Below are 23,074 nucleotides of genomic sequence, written 5' to 3' on the forward strand. Positions count from 1 at the left end.
GGCCGTCTGCGTGCAGGTTTGTTACTACAGCTTCCGGTCTTTCTGCACCTGATGCTTCACCACAGGACTTGAACTTAAATTTAAAGTTATGACTTGGATTAGAGTGAGGGAGAGTTGCGCAGCTATCAGCCTCACTCTCTCATCCTGACCTAACTGGGTCCAGGAACAAGACAGAATCAAGATGTCTGGAGCTAGATTGGGATGCAGTGGATGGCCAACAGTGTTCTGTGTGTTGCACTGCGCTCTGATCACGCTCCACAAAACGCTTTGCTGGGTCTGCCTTCCTGTCTGTTGAACCACCAGGTGGTGGTATCCTCTGCACAGTCTGCTGAGTCCATTCTTCAGTCGCAACCCTGAACAGGGGACGTGAGGGATTGCTAGTGCTTGCTCAAGGCACCAGCCCAGGCTAGTGGAGAGAAGATGCCTTACTACTCCATTGCTGACAGTCAAGGACAACACATGCCCACGATTGTACAGAGTGGTTATCTAAGTTACTGTAGTCTTTGTCAGTTTGAACCAATCTAGCCATTCTCTGTTGACCTTTCGCATAAACAAAGCACTTCTGTCCACAGAAATGCTGTTCACTAGATTTTTCCCCCCTCTTTATTACACCATTCTGAGTAAAGACTGACTGGCCCCAGCAATCATGCAACCGTCAAAATCACAGAGAACATTTTTTCACCATTCTAATGATTGATGTGAACATTACCCAAAGCTACTGGCCCCTATGCATGATTTAATGCACTGCAGCACTGCTACATGATTGACCGATTAGACAACTGCATGAATAAGTAGATGCACAAGTGTTCCTAATAAAACATTCAGTGAGTGTATTTTAGATTGGGGGGGGGGGGGGGGGGGGGGGGAGTGTGAGGCTCCATTATGGCTGTTGATCATTTTTATAGCCACCCAGTTTAATCCTGCGGATTTAAAAAAAAAAAAAAAAAAAAACAAATTATTTGTGCGTCTTATTCCTGAGCATGCAGTGGGACTTTGAGCCACTCATACTGCTGAATACAGAGGAGTTAAAACACTTCAGAAATGTTCATCAGAGAGAATTCACTTGATTTATAAGTAATCATGTGCAGTTTCTTTTCCTCCCCAGTAGATTTGTTTCAAAACAACATTTTGCCTGTTATTGCCTGTGTATATTATTCCTATAGTGAAATACAGAGCTCACATTCTGCTGTTCTGTGTGTAAAAGCAATAAATTCTGGTGCGTTTCCTGCTAGAGCACCTCCTAGAGGAGCTGCACACCTTGTGTGCAAGTATAAATGCTTCACCCTGCACGAGAATCTGGCATACAAGTGTGGCAGATAATAGAAAAATTATGCAAACTTGGTTACACTGACATACTTTCAAAACTCATCAAAACTAAAAATTCAAGATGGTGGCCATTTTTCAAGATGGCCACCATCACATGTGAAATAAGTATTTCCATAGAAGTGAATGTAAAGTGAAAAATTATATAAATCACTTTGGGGTCAGTGCAGTGTTTTGACATGTAGAGTGCATTGCTTCTAATTTTGAATGGCGCAAGGTCACATGGTGGCCATTTTTCCAAGATGGCTGCCATGGTGGGCCATGAAAAATGACTCCCTCATGTTAGAAATGGAGCTGTTCGATCATTTCAAAATGATCTTGGTGTCAATATGTACATTTTCGAGGATGCCAGTTTAAATTTTTTTCTGATTTCAAATGCATACCTCCAATATTCAGGGAGCAAACAACCACTTAATTGCTGCATGGTCAATGTATTTAGTGTCTTGCGAACTCTGGCTCCCTAGTACATAGACATGTGGGTGATTGAGTGTTTTCTTTCTGGAAAGGCCGTGCCCAAGAACATGAGGAACTAGTAGCATTAACAAGATAAAACAAGAAACAATATCAAATGCTACATTTCGTAACAAAACTTTATTAAAATCATCCCATGAAATGGACGGAAATGGGATCACAGTAAAGTTTAAAAAAAACAAACAAAACCCCCAAGTTCAAAAATTGTTGCAGATTACAAACGCAGCTGCACAGTGCAGTACAGGGCAGTCCACAATGGAAGCAGTTGCATTGTCTATTGCAGCTCATCTTGCATGTACATTTAAGTTCCTGGCAGCTGGTGGCAACTGGGTGAAGGGTCGTCCATCACACAAACCAGGTGTCAACATCCCTCGTCCATCCCGTCAGAAGGGCTGCTAATCTCTGGGTTAGACACAGTTGCCTGTCCCCAGATGATCCCTGCCTGGTAGGCAGCTCTCTTGGCATACTCGGAGGGTGACACTGGATGGTGGGATACCATCATAAGGTTTCTGTTTCCTTGCAAAGAGATCAAGCCTTGCCTCGTCCACACATGCCCCTTTTCCACCAAAGCAGTTCCAGGGCTGGTTCGGGGCCAGTGCTTAGTTTGGAACCGGGTTTTCTGTTTCCACTGACAAAGAACCGGCTCTGGGGCCAGAAAAACCGGTGAAGCAGCAGCTGTACAAACACGAAGCCATCCATTATTATTATTGTTGTTGCCGCTGCTGCTTCTTCCGTGTTGTTTTTGCTTTGATATTTGCGCCAAGGTTTATGTAAACGTAGCGCCGTAACTGACGTATACAGCGACGTAATGACGTGACTCCGTTTAGCACCGCGAGCTATGGAAAAGCAAACTGGTTCTCAGCTGTCTCCCAAGTTGAACGAGTTGTGAACCAGCACCAGCCCCGAACCAGCCCTGGAACTGATTTGGTGGAAAAGGGGTAACAGATGGCAGAACTGGACCTGCTGTACATGAGAATCACAAAATACTCCAGTTTCTGCAGGTCTTCATCAGAGACTTCTGTTGGACAATGGCTAAGTTTGGCGAAATTTCCTGAGACTTCTTCACACGCAACCCAAGTCAACCATGTTGATTTCTCCCCTTTCCCTCAGAAGGCAGAAACAAATTTCACACTCCGTGAAGGCATGGAAGCACAGGAGTCCACAGGTCTTGCAAGGGCCTATCGCAGAGACTACTTCATGAACAGGGATCCACTGAGTGCTGGCTCCCAAGCTAAAGATGATCCACATCTTCTGAAGACCAAGCTCCTGAAGGGACGACAAAATTGACACCGCTATGATGAGTACATCGGTGTCGTTGGCTTTGATGATCAAAGACTTGGTTCCATCAAGCAATGCATCTCTGGCGTGGACAAATATTCTGGTATCTGCTTCCTCACAGCTACATGGAGACATGGCATCAAGGGACTTTGCGGAGCTGGAAATGACCATGTCTTCTTTCGTGATGGCCACCATGCTTCTCATCTGTGCTTTGCCCAGTTTCTCTGTGAGGAAGACAAGATGAAGTTGTTTGACTTATCACGCAGAAAGCTCTTCCAGTTCACAGATGTGTTGCTGTTTCCAGTGATTCTTCTCTGGACACCTTGACCTCTTTTCAGCCTGGTTTCTGCCTTCAAACTTGTATTTGATGTCTACAAAAAGCAATGTCTGTGTGGCCAAATCTGGTGCCATATGCAGTGTGGGAAATAAGGCCGGACAGGCAGACATTGACTGGTAATTTTCGCATTTGTCCATCTGTATTTCAAAAGCATTGGGCCGGACAGCCAATGAAAAATTGTAAAGACATGGGTCTAATCTACTTCTAATTTTCTTCCAAATGTTACACTGGGCGAATACATTATGTCGTAACACGGCCTGTGAAATGGGGCCCCAGAGGACCCAAACTGAAAAATTCATAACTCAGCCACCGATGGTCCTAGCCCTGCCAAAATTTACAGGCACGTCTCCCTGAGCCCTTTCAAACCAGCTCAGACACACCCTGCTACAGCCGCAGCTTGGCCCGTTATTCACCCTGGAAAAACTTTAACATGAGCCCTGGTTTGAGCCAGCCTTTAAAAACTCATAACTCTGCCACAGATGGTCCTAGTCCCACCAAACTTTGGACACGTCCCGCTCCCCGAGACCTTTCGGGCAAGCCCAAGCATGGCCCAATCCAACGTCAGGAGCGAGCATGGCTCGTGGGAAACTTTAGCATGAGGCCTGGCTCAAGCTGTTCACGTGCACACAGGGATTTAAAAGTTCATAACTCTGCCAGCGAAGGTCCTAGCCCTGCCAAAATTTACAGGCACCTTCCCCTCCCCCAGGAGCACACTCAATAAGACAATAATAATAAACATTCAGTATTCACTGTTTTTATTGCATGATGCATTTGAACTAGTGTTTCAGGGTTGACAGTATCTGATTGATCCAGCCAGTTGATTAAGAGTTCAGTTTACATGAAACTTTGCAGTACAGTATTGTTACGTGCCAAACTGCCAATCAATGGTTGTGCTATGTGCATTCCCCCCCCATTCATAATAAGAATGACTGTCAGTCATATGATTTGTAGGATGCAGATTAATAGAGTTTTTTCCCTTCTAAAGTTGTAGTCCAGCAGATTTTAGTCTGAATGCCAAATCATATTACCACGTCTAGTTTTGAATCATTTTAAAAGTTGCTTTGTTACAAAGTTACTTGGAATCTCATACTTAAAATTTTAACTCTATGATGTAAGAATAGCTGTATTGTTAATTACTAAATTTCTTATAGACTTATTATAAACATAGTATAAAAAAAGTCATTGTTGACAAGGATTCATTAGTACCTATATACAGTGACTTGCAAAAGTATTCATCCCCTTTGGTGTTTGTTCTGTATTGTTGCATTACAAGCTGGAATTAAAGTGGATTTTTGAGGGGTTAGCATAATTTGATTTCCACAACATACCTACCACTTTAAAGGTGAAAATTGTTTTATTTTGTGACACAAACAATAATATGAAAAAACAGAAATCTGGAGTGTGCATAGGTATTCACCCTCTTTCATATGAAACCCCTAAATAAGAGCTGGTCCAACCAATTCACTTCATAAGGTCACAGTTAGTTGATTAAGATCCACCTGTGTGCAATGAAAGTGTCACATGAGCTGTCACATGTCTGTGTAAATCAACCTGTTCTAGAAGGACCCTGACTCTGCAACACTACTAAGCAAGCAACATGAGAACCAAGGAGCCCCCAAACAGGTCAGAGACAAAGTTGTGAAGTAGTATAGATCAGCGTTGGGTTTTTAAAAATAAATAAATAAATAAATAAAAAATATCCCAAACTTTGAATCTCGCAAAGCACCATTAAATTCCTTATAGCAAAATGGAAAGAATACATCACCCCTACCAACAAAAGGCCACTCACCAAAATTCACAGACCAGGCAAGGAGGGCATTAATCAGAGCTGCAACAAAGACACCAAAGATAACACTGAAGGAGCTGCAAAGATCCACAGCGGAGATGGGGAGTCTCTGTGCATAGGACCACTTTAAGCCATACACTCCACAGAGCGGGGCTTTATGGAAGAGTGGCCAGGAAAAAAAAAAAAGTCATTGCTTAAGAAAGCACATTTGGAGTTTGCCCAACAGCATGTGGCAGACTCCTCAAACACATGGAAGATGATTCTCTGGTCAAATGAGACTAAAATTGATCTTTTTGGCCATCATGGAAAATGCCATGTGTGGCACAAACCCAACACTTCCCATCACCCTGAGAACACCATTCCTACAGTGAAGCATGGTGGTGGCAGCATCATGCTGTGGGGATATTTTTCATCTGCAGGGACAGGAAAGCTGGTCAGGACTGAAGGAAAGATGGATGGCACTAAATACAGGGCAATTCTGGAAGAAAACCTGTTTGAGTCGGCCAGAGGTTTGAGACTGGGATGAAGGTTCATGTTCCAGCAGGACAATGACCCTAAACATACTGCTAAAGCTACACTGGAGTGGTTTAAAAGGGAAACATTTCAATATTATGGAATGGCCTAATCAAAGCCCAGACCTCAATCCAATTGAGAATGTGTGTTATAACTTGAAGATTGCTGTATACCAGCGCAACCCATCTAACTTGGAGTTAGAACAGTTTTGCCTTGAGGAATGGGCAAAAATCCCAGTAGCTAGATGTGCTAAGCTAAGAGAGACATACCCCAAAAAGACTTGCATCTGTAATTGCAGTGAAAGGTAGATCTACAAAGTATAGACTTTTGTTTGTTTTTTTTTTTTTTTTGGGGGGGGGGGGCGGGAATACTAGCCTGGGAAATCCCATGCTGCTTTGCACAATCGTTCCGATCTGAAAAGACAGCATGGAAACTATGGTCTAAAGGCTCGCCTGAGTTAGGGAGCCAATCAGAGAGTGGGGAGGGGTGGAAAGACGGTGACGCGTACTACTCGACAAACGGAAGCTTGTGGTTTATTTGGGACTATTTACGGATCACATTTAACATGGTGGTGAGCGATACGAACCAAACTTTCGATCAAGCTTTAGACACTGTTCTGAATAGTTTAGAGCGAAAGTTTGTTTTAAAAAAAGAACAGCGTTTGGCGTTTCAGTCTTTCTTCGCCTCTTCGTCTTCGTCGCTCTAACTACGTCACCGGGTACAACTGCCATGATTGGCCATGGGCTACGTATACGCCAAATGATAGACATTCGCAACGTCCAATAAACGGCCGTTGACAATCGTAAACCACACCTCCCCTACGAGAAATTCAATAGGCGGATTCCGGACCATATTTCACGTGATATGGTCTGGTGTTAACCAGACTAGGGAAATACCTATGCACACTCCAGATTTCTGTTTTTTCATATTATTGTTTGTCTCACAATAAAACAACAATTTGCACCTTTAAAGTGGTAGGCATGTTGTGTCAATCAAATGGTGCTAACCCTCCAAAAATCCATTTTAATTCCAGCTTGTAATGCAACAATACAGAACAAACACCAAGGGGGATGAATACATTTTGCAAGACACTGTACAAGTACTAGCAAGTTATCACCAAGTGGAACATCCTTGTCCCCCATAGTTTTTTTCCCCCTAGACATGGAACTGACCTGTGTACACTACTTTTTCTTGGGTATAACTTTATGCATGTTGTGACATTTTCTTGTAAATTATATCCAAATTTGTAGTGTAATTAGCAACTAATGATGTTTAGTGTAATTTGGCCTTTGAAGATCACAAAAATGTGCCTGGAAATAGCTGAGAAGACATCTCCAGGCATCTCAAGCCCTTCGGCTTCTGGGGCCCTAAGATGGGCCTTGGACCCCCGGTTGCACTGTTTCAGGCCTTTGGCCCATCATTCGGACAGACTGAAATCTGGATGGATAGACAACATTTCAGACTTGTCTGTCCTATGACAGTCTGCTTAAAATTCCTTATTTCCCACACTGCTATGATTCCACTTTCTGAAAAATATCTTTTACATAGGCATCAAACATCTTCGAGGTCCTAGGAGGGATGGCGCTGATCAGAGCAGAGCCATCAATGATGACAGTGTCAGCATCTGGTTCTCTCTCAGGGATTGTTACTTTGGCCTGAAGAATTTCAGGCAGCTGTGACTCCTGAGTAACATGAAGCTTGCCATTATCAATCAGCACAGCTGGCGTGGACTGGTTCTCATGCTTGAAAAATTCCTGAATTTTTTGACCAAGCCAATAAAAACCTAAAGCAGTGCAATGAAAAGGCATGAAATCAGCATTCCTCAAAATTTAGTTAAAATATTATTTTTTAAAATGTATTTCAATAGGAGGTACCATTTAGTACAAGTACTAGTTTTCAATATGATAGTATTGTAAACTGTCATATAGCCTATTGCAATACAAGTACTAGTTTGAAGAGAGGCCCATGTGTTTAATCCTCAAAATAAATTCCACAACAAACATCATACTTGCGCTGTTAACAGGAAAAATGAAACCGACATCCTTGAAAATGTATAAACTGACACCAGGATCATTGAATTCGGTTGAATACATTTCTACATGGGAAATTCATCTTGGAAAATGGCCGCCATTATGAACATAAGCTGTTGAAAATTAGCTAAATGAATGCAGCATGCCTAAAAATATATAAATTGATGCCAAAATGACGCATCACAGTAAGTTACATCCACTTTATGGAAATATTCATATTTCACATGTGATGGTGGCCATCTTGAAAAATGGGCACCATCTTAAATTTTTAGGTGGCATGTTGGATAAATTTTTAAAGTATGTCAATGTGAGTAAGTGTGCAAAATTTGGTGCTTGTATCACCATTTGCACAATTTCACTGCAAAACTGATGTTATCTGACACACAAGTAGATTTGAAGTAGAAGTATAAATCAGCCTTAACGTTGCAGAATTTTCACAAATATGACTGCAGTTTTATTTACTGCGACATCAGAGATGAACTCTAACATAAAAGGAATAGCCCCCCCCCCCCAAAAAAAAAAATTGTTGAAACAGCACACAGCAAATTCCTCAGTGTTCAATTAACACTTTCAGAGTTCATTTGGGTCCAACTGGACCTATATAAACACTCTGGGTGTTAATTCAACACTGGGGATTTTGTTGTGCATGGTTGCATTTTAAAGGTCATACACACTGTTTACGAAGCATTTAAATGTGAAGTATGTGTGTAATTGAATAAAACTGACATCACACAGGTACAGTACATGCTGCACAAACATTGAGCAGTGTAATTTATTACAAGCTATCCAAGATAGATTTGCAAAATTGCAAGCTGCAAGGCTTATTTGTAGGCATGTAGTAATTAACCCAATTCATGATTCAATTCATGATAGAGTTCTGAATTAGATTTGACCTTTTTTTAATTAAATGAAAATTTAACCACCACAAAACGCAACATTTAATTTCCTATTCTTTACCAACTTAAATATTCCTTTTGTTAAATAAATAAATACCCACATTTTTGGTTCATTTTCTTAATAACCAAAGAATTTACCATAAAGGCTGTAATAAAATCAAAATTAAATAAATAGTTTTTTTCTTAAAAATCATGAACATTTCGATTATCTCCATTTGTCTTCAGCTTTCTTTAGCTTTCAGCAGTCTGGAAAAAGAGAGCTCAGATGTCTTGTTAAATCCGTTTGTACAGTCAATTGCACAACAGCTCTTTCGCGTTTTAGATCCGTTTTGTGCATTTTCGTGGCATTGACTTTCACATACCCGTAATGTTTTTGCACCTTGGGGGGGGTAATCAGGTGCTATATTTGTTTACTAAGTCAGACAACCTCAGTCATTTCTTCAAATTCACATGGGGAAAAATAACTTGTCCTGATTTAAAGTTTTATAGAATACCTAAAGAGGCTAAGCGTCAAAAAGTGTGGTTAGACAGAATGCGCTGTCAAAATTTTACACCGACAAACACCACGCCACTGTGTTCTGCACACTTCAGTGGTGGAGTAAAGTCTGATCATCCAAGTTACGAAGCCTACAACCCCTCTGTGTTTGGTCATAAAAAGTACAAAAACCGAAAAACAAGGACAAGTCAAAGAACTGAAAAGGACAACTTTATTGAAGGATCAACTCCCAAAACAAAGTGCAAACGATGCAGTTTAAGCAAGCTTAGATGTACTTCCCCTTTCAGTGTTTATGTAGGTAGATCGAATGTAGTATTTGACCCTGTAGTCCTAACAGCTTCCTCCAACAGCCCAACGATTGTCATGAACCGGTAGCACATGAGCTCCAGGAAAATCAGAGTGAAGGAAATCGAATCAACTTAAAATATAAATTTAACAGTTCTGCTGTGTTTACAGTACTTACTTGACTGAGTAAATTCCTTGCTTGTGTTCCCAGGCACAAAGCATTTTGTATTTTTTATGGCTCTCTCGTCATAACTAGCACCCAACAAAAACAATTTCACTGTGGATTCTTCTATGATCAGTGTCAATCTTTCTCAGCTTTTCTGCCAATCTTTTAACTTCTGCAGGCAAGTAATTGTTGGAACACCTGTGTTGACGGACAAAGAAGGCTGCTGACGGTCACCCGAAGTAGAGATGTTCAAAGCGTTCGATACGATATTTACAAGCACTTTTTTACCTATTGATTTCTCCAAGTCCGCAGAAAAGGCTTTGCAGATTTCTTTAAGCTTTGGTTTAGTTAGTTGTAACACTTCTTTGAAGGTTTTAGGGAGATTTAAATTCGAAAGATTACTGTCAGTGTGCGACGCCATGTTGTTTTAGTTTGTTTATATTATGGTTACCCCCCCCCCCCAAGGCGCAAAGAATTATGGTTAATGTGAAAGTCAATTTGAGCTGTGTTACTTCCTCCTATGCCGAAGTCACATATTACCGCTATTGTTATTGCACCCTCTGCTGTCCAAATGATGCAACTGCAGTTAGGAAAAACGAAGATTATACAGGTTCACGGCTCGAAATTCACGGTGGTCTGGTCGCCCGAGGCGACTTAATTTGTCATTTGGCGGGTAATTCCTGTCACTAGCCAGCCCGGCTGGCTAGTTGAAAATAAAAAATATATATGAAGCAAAGATTCAGACTAGGGCTATGCGATATATCGAATATACTCGATATATCTCTGAAAATTCTGTGTGAGATACATAAAAATTATATCGTAACTATTGAGTATTTTATGGTCATCTGCCGACTTGCGTTTGTTTTGTGTTTGTTGCGTTTGTTTAAAACATTTACTGGTGGTTTTCTCCCTGTCCCTCAGGCAGTAACGCGAGAGGCTGCCTAAGGGTAGAAAAAAAATAAATAAATAAATTTAAAAAATACAATAATGTCACACATTTGCCAACCAATCCCAGGCGACATCTAGGTGCTGAAAGGAACTTGCGGGAAGATTTTCTAGTTTCGGTTTACAGCACTGACTCAGTTCATGCAATCACTGGTGTTGCATAGGCTAGCGTGTAAGCTCTGTCAATTTCAGCGACAAATTAAAAATGGAAGCGGACGAATTGGTTCCTAAAAGAACTAGTAAGGGGTCAGTCACCTGGCATTTTTTTGGATATCGCGAGGAGGACGTGGAACAACAAATGCCAGTTTGTAAAGTGTGCAAAAAAAACCTGTCATCATGAAAGGCAGCAGCACTACAAATATGTTCTATCACCTGAAAACCACCCGATACAGTATGAAGAGTCTCTTAAACTCCGAACTACTTGCCCACGAGCTAAACAAATGACCATAGTGGCCTCGTTCTCCAAAGCCACCCCACATGAGAAAACGAGTCAGGGATGGAGAGCTATAATGGATGCAATCACTAACGTCATTGCCGAAGACATGATCCCAATTAGTATAGTGGAAAAACCAGGCTTCCAAAAATTACTAAACATACTCAATCCCAAATATGAGTTGCCTGGTCACAGACATTTTACAGAGAAGGCAATACCAGAATTATACACATCTGAGAGGCAGAGCCAGAAAACATTCAGTTCAAAAGTGTGCAAAGAGAAAAATTAGGTTTTGCAGATCTCTCTCTTCTCTCCCTCAATCTCTCTCTCTCTATTGTGAATGTTCCAGTGGTTTTCAGTAGTCAGGTTAATAGCGTGGAGATCTACCTCTATTTTTTAAAATAATTTAATGAAAGAGCACTTTTCTTATTTAGGCTAAATGTCTTTCTCAGTGTTGAGCTTGCACTTTATTGGTTTGAGCTCTGAGCAGCTCTGTATTGTGTTGCCCCTTTGTTGCAATTTTCAAGATTGTTTTCAGTTTGTGCCACATCTTTGTTGAATAAAAAGTCTTATTTCAACTCAATTGTGATTAATCACGAACATGAAAATTTAAAAAATGTGTTGTTGAAAACCACCTGTAAAGTTAACCAAGAATGCTATTTAACCTGCAGGGATTGTAATGAAAACAGTAAAGAGTAAAAGTTAGATTTCATGGGGTCCTTTAGAAGAGATTTCAATATATCGTATATTGTGAAATGGAGAAAATGTATTGGGATATTCATTTTTTTCCCATATTGCACAGCCCTAATTCAGACACACCGTCAACTAAAGCTGCCACATATTAAGCGTGTGCTGTGTCTGTGTTAATCGATATGTGTATCGGCACGACGGAAAATACCGAAGAATTCAGAATCATATCGTGTGCGAGTCAGGCTGTCGGTTTTTTCACTACTGCGCATGCATATAACGCATCTCATTGAATATCGCGGTAATCACGTTATCAAATTCAATAGATGTGGTCACATTAAACACGTGTTTTTTTTTTGTTGTTTACATCTACATCTGCCAAAGCTACGTTGCGATGTGGAATTTTCTGAAAGGTGTACAGAAACCGCCAGAGACAGGGACAAAGCGTCCTCGGTCTGAAGAGGAGAAAAAGGCTGCCGATAAAGCGTACGAGAAGGAGAAATGACAAAGGACTTATAAGCAAATGTGGGAGCAGGGTAGGCCTTGGCTGCGACACGATTTTTATGGAATAATTAATTTTTTTCAAGTTGATTCCTAGTCAATATGAAGCTCCTAATGCTTTCTCTCTCATAAATGGCTAAATACAGAAAGCATGTAGGACATATTTTGGGTGCTATAGTCATGATAGTAATTATATTTGTTATCAATACTCATACACCAAGTTGCCAAGTTTTCCAATATATTATTTGTTGATATTATATTATGGTGCTCTGTGTTGTTCTCATTTATGTATTTAACAACAGTATCAAAATACTCGGGTCTTGAAATAAATGCACATTAGTCATGAACAATGGTAACTACTCTCTTTTGTGTTATTTTTAACAGAAGTAAAATTCATACATGAACAAATTTTGGCTAGTTACTTTGGAAGGTAACTAGTCCAGCTGGCTGGTGAAAAAAAAAAATGAATTTCTAGGCCTGCAGGCTGATAACTGTGATTCTTAAAAAAAAAAAAAAAAAAAAAAAAAAAAAAAGTATATATAAATTTAATATTATATAATATTAAATATATATAAAAATTCACCGATTCAAAGATTACACAGGCTGATAATTGAGATTCTTTTTTTCTTTTTTTAATTAATTGATTCCTCCCCCCCCCATACTGTAGTCCAAGTTTGCACAAGTATTGTGCACAACCTGGAATAGTAGCATGCCAAGTTAACATAACCAGCACCATACTAAACACCAACACATCTGGGTAATTCTTCAGTAACAGAATTACATTCATAGCAAAATGTGGTAACTTTTTTAGTTGCAGTACTCAAGATAATGGTGTTAAATAATTTTTACACAATATGGATTATCTTTTGGCCCTAAAAAAAAAAAAACAGAAAAATTGGCTACATTTAATTCTGAAAGCAAAATCTCTTATGAAGAAAGAAGTCAGTAAAGGAATTACGTCAGGGGAAAAAAAAAAAAAAAAAACCCTGAACTTTCATTTCTTAAAATTCAAACCAAGATTTTTCTGAAGCGAACTTGCTATTAACTTTACAAAAGTTGGATGGCAAGCTAGCCAACAAAGCTAGACCACAACCGATACAAGCGCACCAATTACCAGTGTCAATGTCCAAAGTGTTATCTAACAAGTTAACAACAAAAGTTATATCACCAAGATGTAGCTAGAGGCGGAACCACCATCAAAAACTTGACTTGTGATCAAAAGCTAGCAAGTCGACTACTTTGATAAATATCAAGCAACTGCAACAACAAAAGACATAGCAAGGCAGCAAACATTACTTTCTAGTTCAATAGAAAGAAGGCCAGCTTGACATCTGTCTTGCAGCCTTTTATCTCCCTTAGTGCTCACCAATGAGCAAAAGCCAGTCCAAGATTTACTCTTGTCCAGTCTCTTCCTCCGTTACTCTCTCTCCCCCTTGCTTCCTCTGACAGCATAATCTTTAGTCTCTTCTCCTCTGCTATGTCTGTCCTGAGAATACTGATCTCACTCTCTGAAAACCCATAGTTGATGTGTGATGTGGTTCGGTAAAGCGTTATGCAGTTCTCGTGAGAGGATGTCCCACCAGAGATACATCATGCTATAATTGGCAAAGCAAGCATGGATTCAAAACAGAAGACATGCCATTCTCCATATTACAAATCAATGTACCACCAACATGATTTTAAAGTTGATATTTTCAGGGAAAATTCCCGTATAATATTCCTTTAAAATTGTATTCCCAGGCCCAAAAAGAATTGAGGACCTCAGGACACTGACAATTGCCCATTACGTTTAGCTGCTGTGAGGTGCTCTGCTGTCAGATTTTATCTTCTGATTGAAAAAAAATACACAATTATATTATAAATGTAAGTATATGTGAGAAAATTGCATATGAGGGTGGGTGGCTGTTTATAAAAGGAAAATCTTAGGGGTTTTTTTTCCCCTTTGTTGCTGTTATTCATTGCAGTGTTTCCCCTGAGTTTACTTTGCGTGCATGCGTGTTGGATGAGGATGGTCATCTGCAGGACCCCTCCCCATAGTTCCTATTACAGAGCATCTGGACCTGAACAAACAGTTAAAAGGAATCATATTTAAGTCTTTACATTTATTTTACAATAATTTTTACCCAATGTGCTGAGTTACAAACAAGAAATTATTTCCAAATAAAAATACTTTCATGAAAGAAAGTGTTATACTGTAGTGACTTAGAGATTAAAATAGCATATGAACCATTTATAGTTCTAATTAGAAAATCGGGAAACTTATTTCTTCTTTCTGTAATTTGTTTTCACTCCCCGTTCCACTGCCTATCACTACTCTGATTTATATGTTGAGTGAAGTACAGTAGTAAACTGTGCTCATTTGAAATATCATGCAAAAAATAAGCCATTTTTTATGGCTAGCTAACTTGATGCTTACAAAGTGATATATTCCAACATGATCTCACTAGGAAAATTCGTAACATAACATTAGCTAACTTAATACAGTGTGTCTGAAGAGATCACTCACACTTTAAAAGTCATACGTCCTCCGTCTTTTGCCACCTGGAGGGGGTTCTGATGTTGTTAACTACTGCTTGAATCGAATCACTGAATAGCTTTTGAGTGCACAAGAGGAAAGCACAGCTTGAGTGGGGGATGTTTCTGCACAGTCCTAATGCCTGCACACTCTCCTGTTTTTGAGCAGAGGCTCTTTTCACGTGGTCCTAGTGCCTGCAGTCCTGTTCCCCCCCCCCCCGTGTGTGTGTTTGGAGGGGGGGGAATCCCCCAATATAATGGTAGGGGAAACACTGCATTGCTAGTCAAATCAGCTAATTAACCATTTTAATGTTACAACCCCGATTCCAAAAAAGTTGGGACAAAGTCACATCACACATCACATTATCTCTAGCCGCTTTATCCTTCTACAGGGTCGCAGGCAAGCTGGAGCCTATCCCAGCTGACTATGGGCGAAAGGCGGGGTACACCCTGGACAAGTCGCCAGGTCATCACAGGGCTGACACAGACACAGACAACCATTCACACTCACATTCACACCTACGGTCAATTTAGAGTCACAAGTTAACCTAACCTGCATGTCTTTGGACTGTGGGGGAAACCGGAGCACCCGGAGGAAACCCACGCGGACACGGGGAGAACATGCAAACTCCACACAGAAAGGCCCTCGCCGGCCCCGGGGCTCGAACCCAGGACCTTCTTGCTGTGAGGCGACAGCGCTAACCACTACACCACCGTGCCGCCGGGGCAAAGTACAAATTGTAAATAAAAACGGAATGCAATGATGTGGAAGTTTCAAAATTCCACATTTTATTCAAAATAGAACATAGATGACATATCAAAATGTTTCAACTGAGAAAATGTATCATTTAAAGAGAAAAATTAGGTGATTTTAAATTTCATGACAACAACACATCTCAAAGTTGGGACAAGGCCATGTTTACCACTGTGAGACATCCCCTTTTCTCTTTACAACAGTCTGTAAACGTCTGGGGACTGAGGAGACAAGTTGCTCAAGTTTAGGGATAGGAATGTTAACCCATTCTTGTCTAATGTAGGATTCTAGTTGCTCAACTGTCTTAGGTCTTTTTTGTCGTATCTTCCGTTTTATGATGCGCCAAATGTTTTCTATGGGTGAAAGATCTGGACTGCAGGCTGGCCAGTTCAGTACCCGGACCCTTCTTCTACGCAGCCATGATGCTGTAATTGATGCAGTATGTGGTTTGGCATTGTCATGTTGGAAAATGCAAGGTCTTCCCTGAAAGAGACGTCGTCTGGATGGGAGCATATGTTGCTCTCGAACCTAGATATACCTTTCAGCATTGATGGTGTCTTTCCAGATGTGTAAGCTGCCCATGCCACACGCACTAATGCAACCCCATACCATCAGAGATGCAGGCTTCTGAACTGAGCGCTGATAACAACTTGGGTCGTCCTTCTCCTCTTTAGTCTGAATGACATGGCGTCCCTGATTTCCATAAAGAACTTCACATTTTGATTCGTCTGACCACAGAACAGTTTTCCACTTTGCCACAGTCCATTTTAAATGAGCCTTGGCCCAGAGAAGACGTCTGCGCTTCTGGATCATGTTTAGATACGGCTTCTTCTTTGAACTATAGTGTTTTAGCTGGCAACGGCAGATGGCACGGTGAATTGTGTTCACAGGTAATGTTCTCTGGAAATATTCCTGAGCCCATTTTGCGATTTCCAATACAGAAGCATGCCTGTATGTGATGCAGTGCCATCTAAGGGCCCAAAGATCACGGGCACCCAGTATGGTTTTCCGGCCTTGACCCTTGCGCACAGAGATTCTTCCAGATTCTCTGAATCTTTTGATGATATTATGCACTGTAGATGATATGTTCAAACTCTTTGCAATTTTACACTGTCGAACTCCTTTCTGATATTGCTCCACTACTCGTCGGCGCAGAATTAGGGGGATTGGTGATCCTCTTCCCACCTTTACTTCTGAGAGCCGCTGCCACTCCAAGATGCTCTTTTTATACCCAGTCATGTTAATGACCTATTGCCAATTGACCTAATGAGTTGCAATTTGGTCCTCCAGCTGTTCCTTTTTTGTACCTTTAACTTTTCCAGCCTCTTATTGCCCCTGTCCCAACTTTTTTGAGATGTGTTGCTGTCATGAAATTTCAAATGAGCCAATATTTGGCATGAAATTTCAAAATGTCTCACTTTCGACATTTGATATGTTGTCTATGTTCTATTGTGAATACAATATAGTTTTTGAGATTTGTAAATTATTGCAGTCTCTTTTTATTTACAATTTGTACTTTGTCCCAACTTTTTTGGAATCGGGGTTGTACTTTTCGTGATGCATTATGGGATACTTTGAGTGCACTACATAGAGTGTAAATAATCCTCACTAAGGTTTCGGACAGCACTACAAAATGGCGTCCCCACTATATAGTGAGTAGGGAGCGATTTCGCACACAGGGAAAGTGACCAACATCTGCCAACATTGTCAAAAGACGTGCACACTCTCTTTCGAATGCTGATGTAATCTCATCTCATCTCATTATCTCTAGCCGCTTTATCCTTCTACAGGGTCGCAGGCAAGCTGGAGCCTATCCCAGCTGACTACGGGCGAAAGGCGGGGTACACCCTGGACAAGTCGCCAGGTCATCACAGGGCTAACACATAGACACAGACAACCATTCACACTCACATTCACACCTACGGTCAATTTAGAGTCACCAGTTAACCTAACCTGCATGTCTTTGGACTGTGGGGGAAACCGGAGCACCCGGAGGAAACCCACGCGGACACGGGGAGAACATGCAAACTCCACACAGAAAGGCCCTCGCCGGCCCCGGGGCTCGAACCCAGGACCTTCTTGCTGTGAGGCGACAGCGCTAACCACTACACCACCGTGCCGCCTGCTGATGTAATCAAGCCAGAAATTTCGTTTGTTTTGATAGCAATCAGGAAAGTTTGAAAAAAGTAGGCAGTAATTGTCAAACTCGTTTTTGTGCAATATTTCATTTGGAAAACAGTTTTCAAAATGGCGGCGCTGACACTTCACGTTTCGAAGTCTCGTACAAGTCTCGTGAAGATCGTGCAGATAAGTGACGCCTGCCATGGACCAAACGAACTAAATTCAACATGGCTAAAAACCGCATAGGCCGATAAGTATAATATTTAATTGCAATTACTTGCCAAAACGAGTCACAATATAAGGTTACTAAAACCGAAAACGTAATTGAATAACACGTTAATTAAGAAATAAAGCATTTAAAAATGACTTCAGTTCCCCTTTTAAAGTAGTCGAAGAAACTCTGACTAGCTTGCTGAATCAAATTAAGGGTTTGCATGTTTAAATCTATGCAGCTCAACAGAGCAGTTTCAAAGGACATTCTACAGATGTGATCATTCTAAAAAGCATTATGGTTCACCAGTAATAATTCGGCATGATGTCGAATTCTCATCTTCAGTACCGTTTGCCATGAATAATTGCCAGTAATAACCTGAGCCAGCCAGCCGAGTGCGTGACGTCACAGTTTTAAGGCCGAGGCCTTTGACACCTATAGACCAAAGTCATATAAATAAAAATTTACGGTGAAAGTAAGAAATACCATTACTGTCTTGCTCAACTAAGACTGATTTGACTTCATTGATTGTGGGTTGACTCTCATTAAAACAGGATAGATGTTATAACTTATGCAACATACATGTACATGCATGCATTTTCACTGATCAAACGTAAAAGGCTAATTAATCAATCAATAAGATGAACTGAGACAATCACATTCTGAAGCAAATTAAATAATCTTATACTGGTAACTTAAACACACAATACAAGTTACATGTATTAATCCAAATGCAGGTAAACAACGTGTTTTGTTTTATCCAAATGAGAGTCGCATCTTACCCGTCTGTGTTCTCGCTTCTTGAAGGCCGATCTTGTGGCCAACTGTTTTGAAACAAACAATCTTACTTTCAGTTGTCCATTCATTCGCTTCTTCCACGTAAGGGCGAGATGGCAGCAACATCCAGTTTAGAAATCAGGCGGCTGCTCCACTCATTCTCTCCATATGGAGTACTCCGCCATTACTGCTCGGCTCAGGCAATTACTAAAACCCGGGACGGGACGTCACCGGTTTTAGCAACAACAGTGGGGAGGTCACTGCCTGAGCGATATGTCCTGTCCCGGGTTTTACCAACAACCCTCAGCTCATTCTGGTAGAACTGGTGCAACTAAACTCACTTTCCTTTTAAGATAGATATAGATAGTTAAATAAAATACTTTCCTTTTCTTGTAGTTTTCTTTAATTGTTGGTACTGCACCCTCTTTCAATACAGGCCTGTAGCCAACGCTCCTCAACAGATCAGAGGTCTCGTACGAGTCTTCAGTAAGATGTGCAGAGCAGAGGCAAGACCACTTCGTAGGCACTCAATGTGCCCGTGAACTACTCGCAAAACGCATCCAAATCTTTGCAGTTTGAACATTCTTGGGCCATGAATGCAACCTAAATCTACCTTCTGTTGTGTTGCTGCACCGGCCAAAAACACATCTACGTAGCATGGCGATAAATCAGGATCAGAGTTGCAGTCAGCTCCGTGTTTTAGTATAGCAAAAATGGCAATGAGACTGATAGCCTTCCTGCTGTGACGTCACGGACGTCAATGTCATTCACTCAGACCGCTACCTATATGAAATCACTTTAAATCATAAACATTACTATATTAGACTTATTGTTAACACTTAAAACTATTCCTGTACCATTCGTGAGGTCTCAAGGCATTTATAAATGAAAATGAGGCCATGGCTCTCCGAATATGCTTTAAGAAATTCTTGTAATACTTTTGAAAAATCACGTATGGTGTTTTAGCCCCACGCGCAACATCCCTAAAGATGGGGCTAAACCACCGTAAACAATCGGTTCCCAATGTAACTCAAAAAGTAGTAAACTGATTTTTATGAAATTGAGGAAAAGTGGGCCATGGAACAATTGATTAGATATGTATGTGTATCCAAATTTTTTTTTTTGTCTGTTCCCAACATAACTCAAAGTAGTGAACTGATTTTGATGAAATTGAGGAAAAGTGGGCCATGGAACAATAGGCCATTTGCAGGAATTGGTCACGTGTCAATTTTCCCTATAGCAACAAGCCCATGGTGGGCAAGCTAACTTGACATTCCTTAACAACCATAAGAGTTTGACTGGAAATGCAAAGCAATCCATTTCTATAATAGCTGTTTTGGGCAATTCCATGTAAATGTCAACCTCACCATGCAAAAATAAAGCAACATGTAATACATCAAAACCACTCCCAGAGATATCACCTAGGCCTGTATTTTACAGATGTGAATAAGTTGAACCAATTTGTCACAAGAATTGTTCCCTTCGCCTTAATATGTCAGTCTTTCTTTCTTATAATGTAAAACTCAAGCTAAAATCAACTTTGATCATGTACAATTCTATATTATTCCCACAAGCCACAGAAATGTATGCTAAAATCCACAAAACAGCAAAACAATAGCCATCCTAAATATTATTTAAGAACTTTGATAGTTTTAGCTGATATTTAGAGAGTTTTTCAAAGGGTTATGGTGGTTAAATTGCTGATTTTCTAAACATATGCCATGTCCATTTCAGACGCGTCACATCCATAACGGAATTTCGTCACATCCATAACGCTGACTTTTCCTTCCGAAACTCTGCATGAAATACAAAATATTTTAAACAAAGATTTTTTAATATTCACCTTGGACCCCTCTATCAAATGGATATCTCCATTTCGACATTAGGTTGACAATTTCACAGAGTTTGATAAAAATGTACAGTCACCCAAGAAAAGTGATACTTTTTCTGTCACATCCATAACGCATCTTTTATTGGCATTTATAGATGTACTATGGGAATTGTTCTTGTTCTATCACTTCTCCAGTATGGTACAGCCTTAAAATATGCAACACCTGTTTAAATACTGGGAGACAATAAAACATGCACTGGGTCATTTTGAGTTCAAGTGTCACGTCCATAACGCTGGAATTGCTCTTTTTACCTTTTTCTACTGTCTTTTTTGACCCGAATTTTCATCTGTACTTGGAAAAAGTTTGTGGTTTTAACTTCTGTCGTAAGTTAAAGCGAATCATTGGCCGTAAAAATGTTTTTTGGACTCCAGTTGGTCGCCGCTGAAAGAAATTCAGGTGCAAAATGGTGGATTTCTCAGGTTTGTTTATAACTTATAATTTCTCCTTTTGAGGGTGGCACGGTGGTATAGTGGCTAGCGTTGTTGCCTCACAGCAAGAAGGTCCGCGTTCGAGCCCTGTGGCTGGCGAGGGGCTTTCTGTGTGGAGTTTGCATGTTCTCCCCGTGTCCGCGTGGGTTTCCCCCACAGTCCAAAGACATGCAAGTTAGGTTAACTGATGACTCTAAATTGACCGTAGGTGTGAATGTGAGTGTGAATGGTTGTCTGTGTCTATGTGTCAGCCCTGTGATGACCTGGCGACTTGTCCAGGATGTACCCCGCCTTTCGCCCGTAGTCAGCTGGGATAGGCTCCAGCTCGCCTGTGACCCTGTAGAACAGGATAAAGCGGCTAGAGATAGAGATGAGATTTCATTTCTCCTTTTCTACCTTTATCAAATCGCTGAATGTGTGAAGATTCTTGAAAATAAAACACATATATCCGCCATTTCGCACCTGAATTTCTTTCGGCGGCGAGAGTCCAAAAAACTCTCTTTTACGGCCAATGATTCGCTTTAACTTACGACAGAAGTTAAAACCACAAACTTTTTCCAAGTACAGACGAAAATTCGGGTCAAAAAAGACAGTAGAAAAAAGGTAAAAACAGCTATTATAGAAATGGATTGCTTTGCATCGCCAGTCAAACTCTTATGGTTGTCAAGGAACGTCAAGTTAGCTTGCCCACCACGGCCTTGTTGCTATGGGGAAAATTGACACGTGACCAATTCCTGCAAATGGCCTATTGATTAGATTTTGAAGCAAATCCAAAAATTTTTGTGTCTGTTCCTAACGTAACTCAAAAATTCGTGAACTGATGTACAGCTTTACTATTATCCTAGGTTCAAGTGATTTGATGTTAAGTGGTTTGGAGCAGGTATCCACTCTACTGAGTGTCCTTATAGTTTACAAATGAATCTGCCTGTGTACTTTTTCTCCAGTACTATATAGGAAGCGAACACGTAGGTTATTTCTAATCCAGCAAGAAATGTTAGTTAGCTGCCCTCATGAAATGAAACAGCCACATTAGAGAGAACATAGCATTTCATTTTAGTTCAACTCTATACACGTAGAGTAATCAGTGTGTTCGGACAAGATTATCCAAATTTAATTACCAAAGCTAATACAGTTAGCCATGTCGGTTAAAAGGAGTGCTGTGTGCTGCTTACCAGTCGAATGAACCCGAAGCCTCGGTCTCGGTTGATGAAGACTTCATTAGCCTCGCCATATTTGGCGAACAGCTTTCTGAAGTCTTCCTCCGTGATATCAGTAGGAAGATTGCCGACAAAAAGCCTGCACCGCTGTGTAAATGTTTTCTCTCCGGGTCTCCTGAAGCTCTTCAGGTCCAAAGTCACTTCGCGAAGCTCGTTGCTCCCTCCGGCTTCTGGCTGAGGGCTTGTGACTTTAGGCGATGACGTCGCTCCCTCCATCTTCTGTGCGCGCTCCGTGGCCGGAGAATCCGTGCTGCGATGCGGATTTTGAGGCTTCGGAGATGGAGAACTGTTCTGAATGTTTACATGCTTAAGATTTCGGTTTGCCATTTCAACTGCAGTCTGTTATCGTAAATACAATCTACTTGATGACTGACTACAACAACACAACAATTAATCTGCCTCTTGTGTCTCTCTAACGTGACAATAGCAACGGCCGACTTAGTGCTCACTGCGCTTGCGCAGAATTTCAAACAAATCCCTACTTCCGGTGTTCTAAAAGTTGAGGTTGCAAACTTTGGCGCCATCTACAGGAAATAAGGATAACATGTCTGTTTGCCCGATCAGCTTATCTCATTATCTCTAGCCGCTTTATCCTGGACTGTGGGGGAAAACGGAGCACCCAGAGGAAACCCACGCGGACAATATGCAAACTCCGCACAGAAAGGCCCTCGCCGACCACGGGGCTCGAACCCGGACCTTCTTGCTGTGAGGCGACAGTACTAACCACTATACCACCGTGCTGCCCTAATATAATAATATCTCATCTCATCTCATTATCTCTAGCCGCTTTATCCTGTTCTACAGGGTCACAGGCAAGCTGGAGCCTATCCCAGCTGACTACGGGCGAAAGGCGGTGTACATCCTGGACAAGTCACCAGGTCATCACAGGGCTGACACATAGACACAGACAACCATTCACACTCACATTCACACCTACGGTCAAGTTAGAGTCACCAGTTAACCTAACCTGCATGTCTTTGGACTGTGGGGGAAACCGGAGCACCCGGAGGAAA

At 41.0% G+C, this 23,074-nt stretch overlaps 1 protein-coding gene across 1 annotated transcript in view; it reads right to left on the minus strand.

Moving 5' to 3' along the window:
* pspc1 (paraspeckle component 1) overlaps positions 1-22,606 on the minus strand; it is an 87,979-nt gene extending 65,373 nt beyond the window's left edge. Inside the window, 1 exon segment of the mRNA XM_060898712.1 lies at positions 22,017-22,606. Within this exon segment, the coding sequence (XP_060754695.1) occupies positions 22,017-22,388 (372 nt within the window). The 5' untranslated portion in view covers positions 22,389-22,606.
* Positions 22,607-23,074: the final 468 nt, after the last annotated feature.

The sequence above is a fragment of the Neoarius graeffei genome, chromosome 18, assembly GCF_027579695.1.
Source record: "Neoarius graeffei isolate fNeoGra1 chromosome 18, fNeoGra1.pri, whole genome shotgun sequence".
Classification (NCBI taxonomy): domain Eukaryota; kingdom Metazoa; phylum Chordata; class Actinopteri; order Siluriformes; family Ariidae; genus Neoarius; species Neoarius graeffei.